Source organism: Pinus tabuliformis, chromosome 6, assembly GCF_031772625.1.
Source record: "Pinus tabuliformis cultivar Carrire ecotype Pingquan chromosome 6, CPIR1, whole genome shotgun sequence".
Lineage (NCBI taxonomy): Eukaryota > Viridiplantae > Streptophyta > Pinopsida > Pinales > Pinaceae > Pinus > Pinus tabuliformis.
In genome coordinates this window covers 380,660,450-380,681,490 of record NC_142292.1, presented here as the reverse complement: position 1 = coordinate 380,681,490, position 21,041 = coordinate 380,660,450, and the positions used below count along the sequence as shown (strand labels likewise).

The 21,041-nt window shown below is 39.9% G+C and overlaps 1 protein-coding gene across 1 annotated transcript in view; it reads right to left on the bottom strand.

The window, feature by feature from the left end:
- The window catches only part of ATG3 (autophagy 3 (APG3)), a 151,715-nt gene that overhangs the window by 107,916 nt on the left and 22,758 nt on the right, over window positions 1-21,041 (bottom strand). The window contains exon 5 of the mRNA XM_089416693.1: window positions 12,076-12,161. Within this exon, the coding sequence (XP_089272819.1) occupies window positions 12,076-12,161 (86 nt within the window). The remainder of the gene's footprint in view (window positions 1-12,075; window positions 12,162-21,041) is intronic.

Sequence of the window (21,041 nt, the reverse complement as noted above, 5' to 3'; positions counted from 1 at the left end):
ACATTCCTACAGGGAGGAAAGTTGTCCTTAGGCGAGATGTAAGATTGGAGGAGAGGGCCTTGAGGAGGTCCCGGGAGGTTGATCAAGTAGAGCAACAGGCTCCTCAACAAGGGGCCACACCACAAATATTAGGATCTTCAGGTGGTACACTAGGGTCAGGAGGATCACCAAATTTTGGGGTGATAGGTTCACATAGTCCAGAATCACCGAGCACAGGATCTTATAGTATAAGTTCACCAAAAACCACAAGAGGCGCTTCCTCATCAGGAGGAGAGGCTCTAGTGCAGGATTTTCCCATGCCAATTGAGAAGGCTACTAGAGGGAAGAGGAAGCCTAAATGGCTTCGAGAGACCCTGAAGGAAGCACAGGAGACAGTGGAGAAACTCGAGTGGTCAATTAGGGATAGCAGACCACCAAAGAGCTTGAGTGGCTATGTTGCATTTGAGCCAGGTAGCTACGAGGAGGCTACAAGTTCGCAGATCCAAAGGGATGCCATGGTGGAGGAGAATGCCTCCATCATGAAGTATGATGTATGGGAGATAGTGTCGAGACCTGAGGGGAAGTCAGTGGTGACTACCAGGTGGCTCTACAAGATTAAATATGTTGTGGATGGCAGCATGGAGAAGTTCAAAGCTCTTTTTGTGGCACGAGGGTTCTCGCGTGTAGAGGGAATTGACTATGAGGAGACTTTCGCACCAGTTACTCAATATACCTCTATTAGAGTAGTGATCTCCATAGCAGCTAAGATGGGTTGGAAGACTCATCAAATGGATGTGAAGACCACATTTCTCAATGGGGTCATACAAGAGGAGGTGTACATTGAGTAGCCACAAGGATTTGAGGTGCATGGGAGAGTCTCATATGTGTAGGCTTAAAAAAGCCTTATATGGACTGAAGCGCACCAAGAGCATGGTACGAGAAGATTGATGCCTACTTGCAGCAGATGGGTTTCCGAAAGAGTGATACAGATCTGAACCTATATTTCATCATGTTTGGTGATGATCCACTCGTTCTGGTTCTGTATGTGGATGACTTGTTTATTACAGGAGGGGAGAGACTCATCAGGCACTGTAAGAGGGACCTTGCTTCATAGTTTGACATGACCGATATGAGATTGATACGATGGGCATATCTTCATGGGTTAGGGCAGATATGCAAGGGACATACGAAGGAGATTTTGTATGGATATTTGCAGGCCTATGGCTACTCCGATGGTCACCACTTGAAGGAAGTTGCATGCTTTAGATTCTGAGTTGGTGAACCCCACTTTGTATCGTCAGTTGATCGGTTCATTGATGTATCTAGTCAACACTAGACCGAATATGTGTTTCACATTCAACACATTGAGTCAATGTATGATGGAGCCCAGGAGAGTGCACTAGGTAGCCGCAAAACATGTGTTGTGTTACCTACAGTGCACAGTGGACTATGGTTTGGACTATATTTGAGGAGATGGAATCAAGTTGACATGTTGTACAAACTTAGCTTGGGCAGTCAATGCTACCGAAAGAGTACTTCCGGATGTTGTTTCGTGTTGGGATCAACAATTGTGTCGTGGTTCAACAGGAAGCAGAGATCAGTGGCACTAAGCTCAGCAGAACCTGAGTATCTTATAACTAGTCAGGCCAATTGCGAAGCTACTTGTCTTCACAAGATGATGTGTGGCTTATTTGGTAAGAGGCTAAGACCAAATACGATATACAATGATAACCAGTGTTGCATTAAACTCACGACGAATCTAGTATTTCATGATCAGTCAAAGCACACAGAGATCAAGTACCACTTCATTAGAGATGGGGTTTAGAGAGGAGCAATGAGGCTTCAGTGTATTTCCACTGACGAACAAGTTGCAAATATTGTCACCAAGTCATTGCTAAGGGGCAAGCATGTGTACTCTAGAGATAGGATGGGAGTGGTGAGAAACACCTTCCTCAGTGAGAGGGAGTGTTGAAGAGAAAGGTAACAATGAGGTGTTTCCTAATGCATTTGCCTTTTGTCAAGGAAAACACTTTATAACACCTTTTTAGCAAGTGACTTTATGTGTTATATTAAAGTCATGTTATAAAGTCACTTTATGTAGTACTATGTACTATGTACTTTCTAATATTAAAGTCACTTTATTTTTTTAAGTTGACTTTATGTGGAGAAAATGTACAAGGTACAAATAGAAAGTTATAAAGTGACTAGGGAGTCATTAATGAGGGGGAGCACATAAAAAGGGGGTCAAGTGAAGGAATGATCTCCACCATTGATCTAGAGGGCTAAGATCTAATCTCACCCCATCATCAAAAGAGTTATGGTTCTCTTAACTAATGAAGCTAAAAAGGGAGCGAAAAAAAGGCATAAAGCTCTCATTCTCATGTGCAATTGTGTGGAGAGCAGGAGAAGAGCAAGAGAGGAGAAAGTTTGTTGGAGTGAATATCAGTAGTTGGAGAAGAGATTTAGCTAGTTCTCAAGGAGATCTCAGGCACGCAAATCGAGGAAGTTTCAGGCATCTTTAGTGGTCATCTTCAGTATGATTTTCGAGGAGATCAGGGTACATTTCCAACACAAATCTAGAGGGAAAATCTGGTCTGAAAGTCAAGGGAAGGGTAGTATGTTCCAACACTGAAGTTGAGGTATATTCAACATGGTTTTCAAGGCTGGAGGAGGCCTGAATTTCTAGGAGATTGTAGGCCTGTCAGACATGGTTTTCAAGGCATAAAGAGATTTGACAACAGTAATGTTCTCAAGGCATTTTTTGTTGGGTTGATTGGCCCAAGTTTCAAGGCAAACAAATGCAAACAGTGGCTAAAATTTCTAGGTCAATAATTGCAGGTTCAATCGAACAGAATTTGAGGGGGTTGATAGAGCACACAGTTCAAGGAGGCAGAAATTGCAGACAGTGAGATAAATATCAGACTGTGGCTCAAATTTCGAGAGGAGCTGAGCACGAATTTCAAGGGGGGGATAAGCACCCTTGAATGTGTTTTATTCTTGTGCTGTAAAATTTCCTAAGAAAGCAAATAAAATCTCCTTGGTATTGGTTTTCCCCATTGTGGGGTTTTTCCAGGGTCACTGTTAGACCAAAAAAGTGAAAAGAGTAGATTAGTCATGTAATGTTTCAGTCTAATTTGCATTAAAGTTAGAAATGAATGCACAGTATACAAGACATGGAATATATGGCTTTTATTAAATGGAAGCGATTTTATAGAATAGGAAGGTCTCTGTTTTATTTCCTTTATTAGTTAGTTGTATGCTACCTAATTCCTAACCTCCTCAACTAATTACAACTTTTCGCTCAGTTTTCTTTTATAAAAGTTACATGACCATAATGTGACTTCAATATATTGGACTATAACATAAGTGCTAATACTCCAACAAAAAATGAGTTGAGTTAGGGTCCCAGATGCTTTTGTAGTGACTAAGGGAAAAATAAATAAATAAATAAATATAGGAGGCAGGCCTCCCTAAGTGTCGATTGTGATCTGGATTGGATCATTATATTATTTTTCATCTATCTTGATGCCCTTTATAATGGGAATAATTGGAGGAATCAACATGCAAGGCCATTTTTACCATCTACCAGTGGCATTTTGAGGCATTAACCGAAACTTCTTGGGGTCAAAAAACTCACTTGCGCCAAAACCCCTAGTGTTGTTCTACACTTGTAGACCTTTCCAATGGTGCAATTAAAACGTCAATCAAACTCCATATGCAAAATTTATGCCTCCTAGAAGTTGATCTTCCCATTTGACCACCATGGTTTGAAAACATGCCATGTCAAACCTCGTTACTCATGCAAAAGGGGCTAGCCACGTGTGGACTAAGAAAGACTCTAGAAGGGTCAAAGTTGTAACTCTAGTTTAGAGTTAAAGAAGTCAAACTTAACCCGTAGTTGGCTATCATTCTATGTTAAAACCAAGCCACTAGGAAGAGAAGGGGTTCCATTCTATTCAAATGTCTCTTGTTCCTTACTAGAGCAAAGCAACTAGAGTGCTTTTGTAGCATCCTATCAAGCCATAGGTCTCAGGTAACTCCATAGAGAGTGTTTTCTTCTTTGTCCTTGCATTATTTCCATTCCAGTCAAAAGAGAGCAAAGCACTTTCACCTTCCAACTGGGTTTTCTCCTGTAAGGGTTTTCCAAAACTTGTTCTTGTGTTCATTGTAGTTGGTGTGGTTGGTGTGTGACTATATTTTGTTTGCCTCTATTTTCTGCATTTTATCTATTTCATGCATAAGCAAACAATCAGTAATTAAAATTTCTGGAATTTAAAGGAATTTAACCTTCATAGTATAGATTCATTAGGTATGTTGTGACAAAGTGTCCAGTGGAATATCCATAGCAGTTTACAGATCAGATTGGCTATGGGGAGGCCATATGGACCCCCCTCTCCCCTTTCCCTCTTAACCTATATTGCCATCTTCTGCAAATTTTTTACTTTTCCTTTTTCTACGCACAAAACAGATCCTGTAGGAAATGGGTCTGCCAGCCTTTTTAAATAGATCCTGAAGAATCTGATGCAGATAGTTGGATCCTGGATGTGTCACCTTAGGGTGACCAATCCAGTAACCCTGTATTTTAGAGATGATCTCGATCAAAAAGGACAAAGGTAGCCTCATTATTATCCCCATTGGATGATGACCTCCTAAGTCAATCATGTATCAAAATCTAATCTTACAATCAAATACAGTTTGTCTACCATTTTTAATTTGCATCTTAAAGACAGATCACACTAATTCAGAAGACTTGACCTTGTGTTGAAGCATTTAATAAAAATGTATTAGACACTAGTAAATTACATAGTATTCAAAACCGGTTGGGTCGAACTGGTAACTAGTCAAACCAATCGATTTATTAGCTGTCGTGGTCAAAGTAGTTATCAAACCCTATTAGTAGTCTCGGTGGCCTAGGGTTTCATTCAAACCAGCCATAAACCAGTTGGTTAATGATGGAACCAACCGGGTTTTCCATAAACTGGTCGGTTCTATCATAAACCGACCAGTCCATTACCAGTTGGCCACAGACCCCAAGGGATACCGTTTTCGGCACACTCAAACTGAAATCATTGGTTAGGCATGTTAAATTTTTTCAATTTCTACCATATTATAAGGGTGAGCAGTCCAAGTGTAATATTTCAAATACAAAATTAGCAGAATATTGTCCCAGAAAATTATAAATTTGCTCTAAAATTTTACACTATCAATTTGACAAGCAATTTATGCAAATTCAACAATAAAATTAACACCAAAACTAGAAACTATAATTTGCAACTGAAAAATAAACAAGATAAGCATGCAGGGAATCTCGGCCTTATTTTATTATATGGAAATATGTTGGTACAAGGAACAAGAATATGGCCAAGGTGATAGCCTCAGAAGATCTGCAATAATGTCGCAACTGGCCTCCAAAATAAACTGATCTGATGACTGCACCTGTGAATTCTTAGTGAATTCACCATGGGGAGAGATGGGTTTTTGCCCACTCTAACTAAATCAGCCGATGGTTTTCGTCCTAGGGCTACTATAGCAGAGAACCAAATTCTCCAATCAACACTAAAGACAATTACTCCAAACCAAGATGTCCCAAATGATCTCCTCCTCCTCCTTTTATAGGCCCAATAGATAGATCTCCAATCTTCTAGAAGTATTTTAATTTATTATTTTATTATTATTCTAGAAGCTCCTCCTTAACTTGGTCATGAGTGAGTTTTTAATTGATTTAAATCACTTTTGGCTTATTCCCTTAATTAATCTTTTCCCTTTTTAATAAAGTGACTAATTAAAGCCACTTTTTAATCCAGGAAAACAGTAAATCGCCCACCATATTTTCTCTAGCCACTGGAAGTCACTTCTTAGCATCTCATAATGTAGATCTTCTCTTTTTGGTTCCAATGAGCTATTACACTAAGGTGTCCCATCAAATATTCCTCCCATAATGCCACCTTAAGCGTAATTAATTAAGTTATGCTCAATAACGACTTCGTTTTACGGGAATTATCAAAAAGAAACGGAACCATAAACAAGTTGTGTAGAATTTCCCCTGATGATGAATATGTCAAGCGAATGTCATCAAATCCCATAAAAACTCCTCGAAACCCCTTCGAGACCCCTGATGATGTAATCCTGCTCCTACAACCTAGCCATCACATACCCTAAAAACCCATCTTGGTTGTACTATAAAGGAAACTAAAAATGGGGACATTACACCAAGTCTAAAGACTTTGAGCAGTGATTTGTAGTTTTGATATCTAGTTTTGCTACTGCTACTACTACCACTAAAGGTTGCAGAGGAATCTGAGGAGTGATCATGCTGGTCACTAATATGTAGACTTGTAGTATGCCAGTGGCCCCATAGCTTGTACCATTGTTTATGGACTCTAGAGGCCATTTAAAGCCTCATTGATTATGTATTTTGTTGTTAATATGTATTGCATTCCATATTATTCAAAACCGAAACCGGTGACCAAAACTGTCCACCTACCAAACCAGGTTTCAAACCAGGGCTAGTCAAATCTCAATGAACCGGTCTTTAAAAAACACATAAAATAATTAACTTTTACTGAGAAAAAGCTATTTTTAAGATTCAAACCCATGATTCCAAACCCATCGAGACAAAAGATGCAAATTTTGCTCATCTACATACCATGTAAAGTTGAATATATCAAAATGGCGCAGAGTGCAATACATAGCAACAAAATACATAATCAATGAGGCTCTATATGGCATCTAGAGTCCAAAAACAATGTTACAAGCTATAGGGCCATTGGCCTACAAGTCTATATATCAGTGATCAACACGATCACTTCTCATCATGATCAAACTCAATTGGTTGAGTGTCTAACATTTCAACTAGCTGAGTCACGAATTTTTTAGTTGGTTGAGTCTAAAACTTATGAAGGTATTCTTCCCTAATATTCCCTATTACTTCAGTTGGTGCTCTACATGGCTTTACATGGCCTCTTATCCTAGCTAAGTGTTGTATCAACCTATAAATACCCCCTCCTTCAATAGATTTTTAGCAGTATTTATAGATCATTTTTCCATAAATCATATCACAATGAGCCCATGCAGTATCCTTGGCTTTTGGAGGCATGGTGGCTACTACTCAGCCCAAACTCTTTGTTGTTCCACTACTCCAACAAAAACTCAACACTCTCCAAGCTCACAATGAAGCTCACAAAAACTCCAAATGAGATGTGTGAGGCAAATGAGAGGGGAGACATCTTTTTAAAGGCTTGGAGGGGTTGTTTTTGGAGGGAAACAACCCCTAGTTTCCCTCAAAACTGCTTCAAAAGGCACAAAACCGCCTTCCGTAGGGTCCACGGCTGGCCTGGCAATAAACCAGCCAGTTTATGTTTGGTTAGGCCCCGAAACCCTAACCCACAGGTATTCAAACCAGTTTTTCTACCAATTGGAAAGCACGGCCAAATGTACCGTCCAGTTTGACCAGTTTACGGGTTGAACCAACCGGTTTTGAATACTAGGTTGCACTCAATGCCATTTTGATATATTCACCTTTACATGGTATATAGATGAGCAAATTTTGCATATTTTGTCTCTATTGGTTTCGAATCATGGTTTGAAATCTTAAAAATAGTTTTTTCATTAAAATTTAATTATTTCATTGAGATTTGGCCAGTCCAGTTTTTCCGGTTCCAATTCAAAAACTGATTTGATAGGTGGACCGGTCCAGTCACCAGTTCTGGTTTTGAATACTTTGGTAAATCATCAAGTACTGACAACTTGAAAATTCCAGTATTATGGAGATGCTCGACAACATTGCAGGATTATTCAATAAAGGCTGCCTTAGTAGGAAAAATAAATACTTGGCAATAGATTCCTGACCTTGATATTGTAAATGCAATGGCCAGGCAACAATTTATTCATTGAAAACCAAATCTATATTGCACATAGTGTAGGGGCACAACAAGCACACCACATACATTTTATTTAATCATAGATGTATCAAAAATTCTGCAACAACCATACATGAAAAGGCATACAGTAAAACAACAAAAGCAAAACATGAATGGTCAATTTGAGATTTAAAATGAGATAACTACAGAAAATATAAAGCAGTTTAGTTGAGGCCAGTATGAGGAACCTGCTAATCAGATATCAGATACAAAAGAAATATGAAGAAAGAAGTATATTTGGTACATGAGCTAATTGGTGGAAATTTTCGACCACAATTAGCTTTTTCTTCAAGGATCAGAAGCAGTATTGCAAATATTGGTGATATATTGCAATTCTCTCAACTTGGTGATAATGTTGCTGGAAAAAAATTTAATTTTTATCCAATTTCGAATATATTGCAATATTTTGAAAATTGAAAATAGTAAGTATCTACTGAGTCAAGAGAATTTTGGACTTTTTTGCTCTATTTAAAGAGTGAAAGCAGGGGATTGAGAACAAAGGGGTTAATCACTACAACATTTGCTGATAAGAGTGCTAGAGGGAGAACGTTTCTCTGGATGTTTAAAAAGATTTTAAAAATGAATATTTTTTATATTTTTTATGTTTTCCAATATTTTCCTGGGTGTTGCAGATAAGTTGTTTTCTGGCCCCTCTCCCCTTTCCCTTGTAACCTATACTGTCATCTTCTGATTTTGTTTACTTTTCCATTTCCTACTGCACGATATGGATCATGCAGGAAGTAGGTCTGACAACCTTTTCTGCCAGGTCCTGAAGAATCTGATGCAGATAGCTGGATCCTGGATGTGTCGCCTTAGAGTGACCAATCCAGTAACTCTATTTTAGAGATGATCTCAATCAAAAAGAACAAAGATAGTCGCACTATTATCCCTATTGTATGATGACCTCATAAGTCAATCATGTGTCAAAATCTAATTTACAATCAGATACAGGTTTCAGAAAATGTCTACTATTTTAAATTTGCATCTTAAAGACAGATTGCACCGATTCAGAAGACTTGACTTTGCACTGTAGCATTTAATTAAAATGTATTAGACACTAGTAAATCATCAAGTACTGACAAGTTGAAAATTCCAGTAAGATGGAGATGCTCAACAACATTGAAGGATTATTCAATAAAGGCTGCCTTTGTAGGAAAAATAAATACTTGGCAAACTACCATTGCTAATGCAATGGTCAGGCAACAATTTATCCACTGAAAACCAATTTCGTATTTCTTCTAGTGTAGGGGCGCAACAAATACACCACATACATTTTATTTAATCAGGCAACAATTTATCCATTGAAAACCAATTTTGTATTTCTGCAAGTAGTGTAGGGACACAACAAACACACCACATATATTTTATTTAATCGTATATGTAATAAAGATACTGCAACAACCAGACACGAAAAGGAATACAGTAAAACAACAAAAGCAATACATGAGTGGTCAATTTGAGATTTAAAATGAGATAACTACAGAAATTATAAAGCAGTTTAGTTGAGGCCAGTATGAGGAACCTATCAATCAGATATCAGATACAAAAGCGATATGAAGAAAGAAGCAGATTTGGTACAGGAGCTAATTGGTGCCAATTTTCAAACACAATTAGCTTTTTCTTCAAGGATCAGAGGCAGTGTTGTAAATATGGGTGATATGTCACCAACACATCACAATATATTGCAATTCTCAAAACTTGGTGATAATATTGCCAGAAAAATTTGTAGTTTTTTCACAATTTTGAATATATTGTGATATTTTGAAAATTGGCAATATATCACCTGAAAAAATGAAATATCTACTGACTCAAGAAAATTTTGGATTTTTTTGCTCAGTTTGAATAGATAAAGCAGGAGATTTGTTAAAATTGGCAACTAGGGCCAAACTCCATGTCGGTCGTCTTATTTATGGCAGCTGATATTTTTCTTGGATCCCTCTCATCGAGAGGTGTAGGATTGATCTAAAGATCATCCGATTCCGATAAGTGTTCATGGAGTTATGAATTTATTTGTGTTATAAGACAATTCGTCAAGGTTGGCTAGCAACCAAATAAACCCCACATGTGCTCAACGTTTTAGTATAAAAGGAGATGACTTGAGAGTCATTTCTCACACACACTTCTATCTTGATTTCTCTCCACTTGTCTTGGGTTTTAGTGGAAGAGAAATCTAGGAGTGGAAGCCCTAGACGTTGGAGGATTGAGGCTGCCCTAGCCACAGTCAAGAAGAAGAATGCTGCCCTAATCTAGAGGACGCAGTCAAGTGAGAAGCCCTAACGCTACAAGGAGGACAGCCCTAGTATCTACGCAGTCTAGAAGAAGAAATACGTTGTCTAAGCTCTAACACTGTCAAGAAGAAGCCCTAGCCTATATGCTGGCCTCTACACAGCCAAAGAGGAGGCTGCCCTAAACAGCATGAAGAGCTGTGAGGACAGCGGAGCCTTAGCCGCAGTATGAAGGGTCAAAGGGACAGCGTGGAGGCTGCCCTAGACAGCGTGAAGGGTTGTGGTGACAGCATGGTGAGAAAGGGCACTTTTGAGGGTATGTTAATGGCTGTTCCTAAGACGTATTGCTGGGCAGATTAGGCCGAGGAACAGCAAGTGTGGAGGTCGAGCAGCAGCGTGGCAGTTCTGGAAGAGAAGCCGAGTTGCTGTAGGTGCAACAGATCTGTGATAGGGCTTCACAAGTATTGTTTAAGGGCTGGATTAAAGGGCTGTAGGGTGATGCCCTAACCAGTGATGTAGTGCCATCAGCAGTATGGCAAGGCTATTAGACAGCAGCAAAGGTATGCTAAGGCAAAGAGCTTGGACAGAATGGCAAGCAAGCAACATGGAATGATCATGTCACTAGCAGTGGGAAAGCATTATGCTAAATAGGACAGCTGGCTACATGGTGCTGTTAACTAGTGCAGCAAAGTAAATGGGACAGCAAGGTGACTAGTGCAGCAAAGATGCATGGACAGCAAGGCTACATAGTGCTGCAAAGTCACATGGGACAGCAGCAAGGTACAGCAAATATTGTGGGACAACAACTATGATAGGACAACCCTATGACATAGGACAGCAGACATTGTGCAGCAGCAGCAAAGTGGAACAGCTGTGATATGACATGGCAGCAAAGTAGGACAGCAGCTGTGACATCCCAGCAGCAAGCATGGACAGCAACGATATAGTGCAGCAATGTTCAATGGGACAGCTGTAAGATGTTGGGACAACAGTATGACGAGACAAAACAATGATAGGACCGCAATGACATTGTGCAGCAGTGGCACAATGGGACAGCAAACATAATTCAACAATGGCACATGGGACAGCAGTGCAGCAGTCATGAGGTCCAGCATTGTGATGATGGATGCAGCATGGTGCAGCATGATAACGAGATGCAGCACGACGATAGGTGAAGGAGTCACCTTGGAGAATCAGTTGAAGCAGCATATCTTCAACTGATCTCATATATCATCTTCTTAGAGAAGATCTATGCTCTTATCTAGATAAGTCAAAGTATTGACTTCTATTGTAAATGTACTATCTATCTCTCTCTCTGTTGAACTATTGAAAAACATATAAGAAGAATTGATCAAGGGTTTCCCCACATTGGGGTTTGTCCCTGGCTAACGCCACATCTTGTGTCCTCTTGCCTTGGCTTGTCTTCTACGATTTATGTTTATGTTCTATCTGCGGTTTACTTTAATGCTGATGTGATTGCTAATCTGGAAAAGATATTGAGCTAACTGTGAAAATTGAAATAAATTGCTCTAAGCATAGAACATACCTAAAATTAACAAGATTGATAACAACGGGGTTACACACTATTACATTTGCCATAATAGGGATATAATCATATAGGGAGATGGTTTCAATGGATGTTTAAAAAGATTTTAAAAATGAATATTTTTGTATTTTTTTCGAATATTTTTCCCAATGCTGCAGACAAGTTGTTTCCTGGCCCTCAGCAATATATTTGCCAATGCAATGTTTGCAACATAGATCAGAAGAACCTCAGTAGCTTCAATATCAAAACCAACTAGTGACTTTACACAAAAGATAGGGACATATCTTCATCTCGAATCACCTTAGGGAGTGTGTGTTTGCACCAGTTCCATAAACTCTTCTAAATTGAGGATATAATCAAAGATGTACAGAAGTAGAAATAGAACAAACAAGAAAAGAAGCCTTACGTAATGCTCACGTCATATGTGCGTGTATGAAGGATATTGTCATCATCTGGTTCATTTGCGACCAAATATGGAGGTTGTAATGTAGCCTGTCAAATTCCAATCACAGTTTATCAGAACAATTTTTGCAAAGACCTTGCATAAACACCTAAGCTAGACTAAAGATATAAAAAACTGCAAAAGAAACCAGTGCTTATAACACAAGTATAAATGGAAACAACACTACATTAGAAAACAACATTAGAGATGTAAAACTAAATGTCAAAAAGCTCATTGAAGGACAATGCAGACGCAAAGCAGAATATGCAGATAGGTAGACTGAATCAATTGTCATTGAATATCTCACCCATAACAAACTCAAGAGATGGTGGATGAAGCATAAATATTGGCACAGAAACAGATATAAGGTAGGGAACAATACCAACAAATGTTGAAACCCCTAGTTTACGTGGTCCATTTAAATGATTACATGTCTTAATCAACATATCTGGGTCTGATGGAGGCATGAATCATCGTGTGGTGTTGTTCCTCCCTAAGTTCTCAGATAAGGTTGCTGATTTATGATTATACTGAATCCATTTGGACTTTAAAGAAAGCCGCCACAGTGCAGGATTATATAATTGAATTTGAAAGATGAAACCATGTTGTGAAGAAGAAATTTGAAGTGGTATATGAGTTTTTATAAGAGTTTCCCAGAAGGTATAAATAAGACCTTGAAAGAAGTCAAGCAGAGTTGGATTACCAAGCTTGAGAAACCCAAGTTGAAACAGCAAATCTGTGTTGGTCTAAAAGACCTAAATATGATAGTTGCAGAGAACACCCTGGAGTATGATCAACATTTCTAAGAGCTAATGAGCCCACTCATGTGCACCTGTGTTGATAACAAAGTACACTTAGCTAACTTCTTCAAGGGTTGGCAAGTAGACTCAATATAAGAGGAAGATGTGGGGCACTGCCTGCTAAGTTGTCTATAAAATTTGGAGCATTGCAGCAGGGTTCTCTAGAACACCTAAAAAACAGTTGTTTGTGGTATTTGTTTCACTAGGGGCTTGCTGCTAGAGATATGTTCTATTTGGGAATAGATGTCCTCAAATGTTGTCAAGAGGAATAAATGGCCCTACACTTGTTCTAGTTCCAGCGCTTCGTTAAGTCAACCTGGTCCTAGATATCTTCCATTGTCAAGCCTCTTCTATATTCACTATTAAGATGGTTGACAGCTCTGATAGGATATATTCAGCTATGGCTTATCACCTTCCACAGTGCTTGTTGAGAGAAGAGATACTCTGTTGCATTTGGAAGCACCACAACAATGCAATTTTTAATGAGACCACCCTCAACTTGCTTTCAAATTTTATTTTCCAAGGCCATAATTTGATCATTCTTTATGCAGATTTGTGTGGAAGCAAATAATATGCAACTAGAACCGAACCACCTCATCGAGATCCTGCAACACTGGGGGTCAATCCTCTATACCATTCACAGAAAGCCCCCTCATTGATAACAACAACACAAGAGGAGCCAGAAGTAGAACCAGTCTCACAGATGGGGGTGAACCTAGAGTATGCAAACTAACAATAGAGAATCCCCATGGCACAAGAGAAATAGAAGGGAGATGTCAATAGACACTTGGCTGTTCAGAAACCTAAGGTGGAGTAAAGTGATGGAGGTTGGCCCGGTCCACCTCTCTTGACTGGGGAGGAAATCCAAAAGTACAGGGAGGGTGAGGCACAACTATTATCAGAGGAATAGAGGGCACAATATGACCTATGTGGAAACCCCTGGTTCACATGGTTAAGTTAAATGAGCATTTGTCTTAATTAGTAATGGAGACTCCCTATTACAAGTTACAAATTACAATCACAAATTTGCGTTATGACACTTGATAATTGGCTTCCTGCACTTTGCCCATACCTTTCTCATCTTTTTTATTTGCTTGCACCTCATGTTGGGATAACTTTGTTTGTCTTTATATAATGCAGACCCACCTGACTGGTCATATAAAATCCCAATTATGATGCTGTCCCTTGGGTTTGACCACAATATGACAATCCCCTTAGTTCTATTTGACATTAGGGGGTGGATTTGAGAATGTTTGTGTCAGAGTTACCACACCCAATAGATTTGACCAGAACTCAGGGATCAAAATATTTTGTCTCCCAAGAGGCTTCTTCTTCTGGTAGGTTCTTCCACTTAATAAGATATTCTTTAATGACTCGTGATTGCAATTTCTTTTCCCTGGTGGTGATGATTCCTTCTAGTTCTAAAACGATTTTTCCTTCATCATCTAATGTCGTAAGGGTCATTTGTGCTGGTCGGTATTTTCCTAGTGCCTTTTTAAGACAAGATACATGGAAAACATTGTGAATGTGGCTTTTATCAAGAACGCTCAAGCATACTTGGTTGATCTTTTTGTTAATCTGATACGGTCCATAGAACCTTGGTGCCAATTTGTCTTCTCCTTTCTGCTTTAAGGATAATTGTTTGCAAGGCTGAAGCTTAACAAATACCCATTCTCCAACCTCAAATTTTTTCTGTTCTATGTTGGTCGGCTTCTTGTTTCATACGATTTCTTGCAACATTTAGATTTTTCTTAGTGCTTGAAAGACTTTTTGAGTTTCTTCTAACTGATCTTTCACTGTTGGGAACTTTGTTTCGATAATGGTGAATTCCTTCCACTTAGGAGGCTCATAATTGTAAAGAGTTTGAAATGAGGTCATTTTTGTTGAAGTGTGATAAGTGGAGTTGTACCACCATTCAGCGAGATGTAACCATTGAACCCACTTATTTTGTTTGTTTGTTGCATAACAACGAAGATAAGCTTCTAAACATTTATTGACAATTTATGTTTGACCGTCTGTTTGAGGATGATAAGTTAAACTCATGTTAAGGTATGTTCCAATCTGTTTGAAAATTTCCTTCCAAAAATTCCCTTTAAACTTGGCATCTCTATCGCTAACAATGACTTTTGGGAATCTATGTAATTTGTAGACATTTTTGCAAAATATCTCAACAATTTGTTTTGCGGAGTCTAATTTCTTTATTCCCATGAAGTGTGCATACTTGGTCAATCTGCCAACTACTATGAGGATTTTGTCTTTTCCATCTGACACAGGTAGCCCTTCAATAAAGTCCATTGATATTTCTTCCCACTTTTGGTTTGGAATATTTAGGGGATGGAGCAATCCTAGGGTCATAATGTTCTCATTTTTATTTCTTTGGCATTGATCACACTCTGCTACATATTTTTGAATATCATTATTCATCCCCTTCCAAAAAAACGATTGGCGTGTATTATAGTAGGTTTTAAAGAAACCCACATGTCCTACTGCTAGCGAATCATGGGCTTCCTTAAGAACTTTGGACTTAAATTTTGAATTTGGGCTTAGTTAAACTCTTCCTTTGTACCAAAGAATATCGTTTTTCCATTCAAATTTTGAATTTTGAGTAGTATTATTGATTATAGTGCATGTTTATCGATCTTTTGCATACTCACTTTGAATTTCATTAAGCCATTCTAGGACTACAACCACAATTGCAAGCAATGATGACTCTTCATATTTTCGGGATAGAGCATTTGCTACTACATTGTATTTCCCTTTCTTATGTAATATCTCCATGTCAAAAGAAGCAATTTTTTCGATCCATTTTTGTTGCTCTGTAGAAAGTGTTTTCTGCTAGAGAAGATGTGGAAGACTATTATGATCTGTTCTTATCAAAATTTTACTTCCTAAAAGAAAGTCTCCATCTGGTTAATGTGTGGATAATGGCAAGCATTTCCTTATCGTATGTAGATTTTAGGCACTCTTTTATTGAGCTTCCTGCTTTCAAATGTTATTGGATGGCCATCTTGTATTAACACTGCTCCTATTCCAAAACCTAAGGCGTCACATTCGATTACAAAAGGTTTTGAAAAGTCTAGAGTTGATAATACAGGTGTAGTGGACATAATTTCCTTTAAGGTTTCAAAACACTTTTCTGCCTTATCATCCCATTGGAATGAGTTCTTCTTTAAAAGGTTTGTTAGGGGTGCACTTATATGAGCATAGTTTCAAATAAAATTTCAATAATAACCTGTTAAGCCCAAAAATCCTCTTAATTTAGAAATGCTAATTGGCCTAGGCCATTGTGTCATAGATTTAATCTTGTTTGGATCTACCTTCACTCCCTGTTCTCACATGTCCAAAGTGCTCCACTTCTTCCTTTCTGAAGGTGCATTTTGACATCTTTGCGTAGAATTGGTTCTTTTCTAGAAAAGAAAGAACTTGCTCCAAATGCTTGAGATGTTCACTGTTTAAATTGGCAGCTAGGGCCAAACTCCATGTGGGTCATCTTATTTATGGCAGCTGATATTTTTCTTGGATCCCTCTCATCGAGAGGTGTAGGATTGATCTAAAGATCATCCGATTCCGATAAGTATTCATGGAGATATGAATTTATTAGTGTTATGGGACAATTCGTCAAGGTTGGCCAGCAACCAAATAAACCCCACTTGTGCTCAACGTTTTAGTATAAATAAAGGAGGACTTCAAGTCATTTAACACTCATCTCTTGTGATCTCACTCTCCACTTGTTTTGGGTTTTTGGTGGAAGAGGAGGTCTAGAGGAGATGCCTTCTACGTAGCCCAAAGAAGGGTCATCTAGGAGAGCCCTAGCCGCAGACTTGTAGGAGATCTGGCCACAGATCTAAGAGGCCCTAATCCACAGCTAGAAGAGCCCTAATCCGCAGCTAAAGGGAGCCCTAATCCGCAGCAAAGGGAAGGCCCTAATCCACAGCTAGAGGAAGCCCTACGCTGCCCTACCTAAGGGTGGTATGAAGATGCCCTAGCCGCAGCAAGAGAGGATCAAGAAGAGGACAGTTTGTTGGGTTGATTTGTGGACTGTCCTAGGACTATTTGAGGGCTATCAAGACAAGTCCGAGTTGTTGTTCAAGGGCCGAGTTGCTGGGTAGTGAAGGCCGAAGAGCTAGAGGGACAAAACGCTGAAGAAGAAGGTGTGTTTGGGCATGCGTAGGGACTGTCTCATGACAGTGCTAGGCCGCAGGCCTTAGCACACAGAAAGAGCTGCATAGAGGGTTGTTAAGGTGGACTAGCCCCTCAGAAGGCAGCGTGGACAAAGAGGAGGCTTCACTAGGAATGTTGCAAACCTTTGAGGGTTGGTTTGTGGACTATCATAAGGGTTTAGGGCTGCAGCACGTGCCCTAACCAGGGCTGTCACAAACGCAGAAGCAAACATCAGTTCAACAGTGTTTTGCAGGGGTGTTGGATCCTAGTTTAGGATCAATACTACAGTTGGTTGTTGTCCTGAAAGGTCACCTAGTTGTTGTTGTTGTAGGTGACAACAGGGCCATGTTTGGGTATGATATGCTGGACATATTATGGGACAGAAGCAGTATGTACAGCAACATGTATAGGTACAACTGTTGCAATGGACGCAGTATGCACAGCAACATGTATAGGTACAACTATTGCAGTGGAAGCAGTATGTCCAGCAGCATGTATAGGTACAACTGTAATGATTGCAGCATAGTGGAGGCAGTATGTACAGCAACATGTATAGGTACAACTGTAATGATTAGAGCATAGTGGAGGCAATCTGTACAACAATATGTATGGGTACAACTGTGAGTGGTGCAGCATAATGCACCGTGATGGGTACAACCATGACGGATTGCATTTTCATGACAAGAGCAGCTCAGTGAATGGGTGCAGCATGATGACGAGATGCAGCACGATGGAGAATCAGTTGAAGCAGCTTGTCTTCAACTGATCTCATGTATCATCTTCTTAGAGATGATCTATGCTCTTATCTAGATAAGTCAAAGTGTTGACTTCTGTTGTAAATGTACTATGATACTATCTCTCTCTCTCTCTCTCTCTGCTGATCTATTGAAGAACATATAAGAAGAATTGATCAAGGGTTTCCCCACATTGGGGTTTGTCCCTGACTAGCACCACATCTTGTGTCCTATTGTCTTGGCTTGTCTTTCGTGATTTATGTTTATGTTCTATCTGCAGTTTACTTTAATGCTGATGTGATTGCTAATCTGGAAAAGATATTGAGCTAACTATGAAAATTGAAATAAATTGCTCTAAGCATAGAACATACCTAAACTTAACATGGTATCAGAGCTGAGGTGAAGACAATGCCCAAGCCAGAGTAAAAGTGCAATCACCGAAGACAGTTAGGAATGGACAAAAGGATCAATGGGTTCCTCATCCCTCTTTAAATTCACCGAGGGTGAAATCAAAGCAAAGAATATTATCATAATAGCGCAGCGGAATATGGCCTACCTAAAGATCACTTCATTGGGAAGACCGGATCTCAGGGTGGAAGGAAAGGCAGATAACTAGTTCGGCCATTATGCGAAGGAGTGTCCGAATGGCAGGGACACATCACTTGATGATGATAACAATCATTCCAAGGACATCTTCAATGGTCAGAGGAATGATAGGTAATGCAGGTCATCAAGGAAATGGCCGACTCTTCAGAGAAAGCAAGGAACCCCAGGTATGAAGAATCAAATGTTGTTTCTGATAAGATAAAGAAGTGTTATCTTGTATTGGCCCTCTCCTTCATATTCTTTGAGAATCTGGCTTATCGATTATAGTGCTTCAAGGCACTTCATCAGATAGAAGGGTGCTCTCTCTAATTTGGTAGAGATGGAAACAATCGTGGGATTATACTTGGAGTCGATGCCACCTATCCCAGAAAGGGTGTAGGGAATGTTACCCCTCAATTGAATGAGGGTAACTCGATTCATTTACAGAATCTCTTTTATGTACCTGATCACAAGAAGAACCTGGTGTCCATTTCAGCAATGGAAGTCAAAGGTTACAGGGTGGCATTCATCGATGGAAAGGATCATCCATTGGGGATGACGACATATCTCATCTATAACACCTGAGATCTACTTTATGAGGCCCTAATCGATGTGAGTCAGATGGTGACTCGAATACCTGAATTCAAGAAGAGCATGAAGGCACATGTCTAAGATGTACCAAAGGAAAATCTTAGAAGGGGACCATTCCCCTCATGTAGCAGGTCCACAGGTTTGGAACAACCCGAGGGGTTTGAGATTCATGATTGTGAATCTCATGTATACAGGTGGAAGAAAGCCCTCTATGGCTTGAAGTAAATCACCCTGGGCCTAATATGAGAGGATTGATAGCTGTCTAATGAAGCTGAGATTCACTAAAAGTAAAGCCGATCCAAACCATTGTTTGAAGGTTGTGGATGATAGACCTCTCATACCGGCACCTTCTGAGAAACAACCTATTTCTGACAGGTGCAGACCCTCTCACTTGCAGAAGTAAGAGGGAGTTGGATTCCAGATATGGAATGGTAAATTGCAAGCCCGTGACTACCTCGAGGATCTTAACTTTCAGAAGTTATATGGTGGTGATGCTGGACCAGATTTGGGAAATGCCTCTGAGTTTCATAAACTCATCTGCATTGATGTTCTTGGTGAACTTTCGTCCGTATATATGCATAGAGTTAGCATGGTGAGCTCATATTTGGTTGAGCCTCACTAGATTGGCGCCAAGAATCTTCTGAGATATCTTCAGGCACAATCTCTCATGGATTGAGATACACTGTCGGAAATATGAAGCTGCATGATTATTCGAACGCTGACTAGGCAAGCAGTGTGGAGGATCGCTAGAGCACCTCTCAGTGTTGGTTCTCTCTGGATTTTGCTTCAATATCATGGATGAGCAGGAAGCAGAAGTTGGTTGCTATAAGCACCGCCAAGACAGAATACATAGCTATGGGTATGATCTCGTCTGAAGCTGCCTGGTTGTGGAAGCTCATCAATGCGTTGTTTGTACACATGATGAATACCACTGTGATTCTTTGTGACAACCAGGGGGGGATTTGATTATTGAGGAATCCCGTATTCGATGATTGTTCCAGCACATAGACATCAGATACTACCTTATCTGGGATCTGGTAAGTCGATGAGCCAGGAGGCTCCATCGCATTGAGACTGATGTACAGGTCGCAAACACTTTGTCAAAGCCCCAGGGAAAGGTCAAATCTGTGATTTTCCTGAACGACTTAGAGTCGTTGAGAGACCTTCGTATAAGGGTCCTACATGTTGCATGCACTGAGCTCTGGGAGCTCTGGGGGGCTTGGGGTACTTACTGGAGCAACATACGACCACAGAGCGACTCAACCTCCCCTAGTGGTGTGCTATGTACAGAGTGATAGGTTCAACCTTTCCCTGTGATACCTTGTGACGACTATGGAACAGGATGATTAGTTCTCTTGTGGGCGGGATGATTAGTTCTCCCATGGCGACTATGAGCCAGGATGATTAGTTCTCCTATGGGCCAGGATGATTAGTTCTCTTGTGGCGACCAATGGACAGGATGATTCATTCTCCTGTGGACAGGATGATTCGCTCTCCTATCGAGGCATCCTACCCATGCAATCTAGGACTCATGGGAAGTACCTCTCATCTGATCAATGAGCAGGGAAATGGGGTTACGGACCGTAGTAGTACTATTGATGGATGCATCATTGTATCTACCGTACTCCCTATGCTAGGATGACCTCCATTGATCTAGGATCAACAAAACTGATATGGGATCAATATGAGTGGTTTGAGACACTCTCTTGTGATATTGATCTGGGATCAATAAAACTGACTTCGGGTCAGTAGAGAATGGTATGAGACATTCTCAATCAATTCTTCTTCTTCTTCATGGTTTAGCAGAGCAGAGCATAGCAGTGCAGGGCACTGATGGCAGAGAGTACAGTCGGACATATGGATCAGTGGATGGAGTTCTCCCTACTTGAGAGGGAGTGTTAAAATTCGCAACTTGGGCCAAACTCCATGTGGGTCATCTTATTTATGGCAGCTGATATTTTTCTTGGATCCCTCTCATCGAGAGGTGTAGGATTGATCTAAAGATCATTCGATTCCGATAAGTATTCATGGAGATATGAATTTATTAGTGTTATGGGAC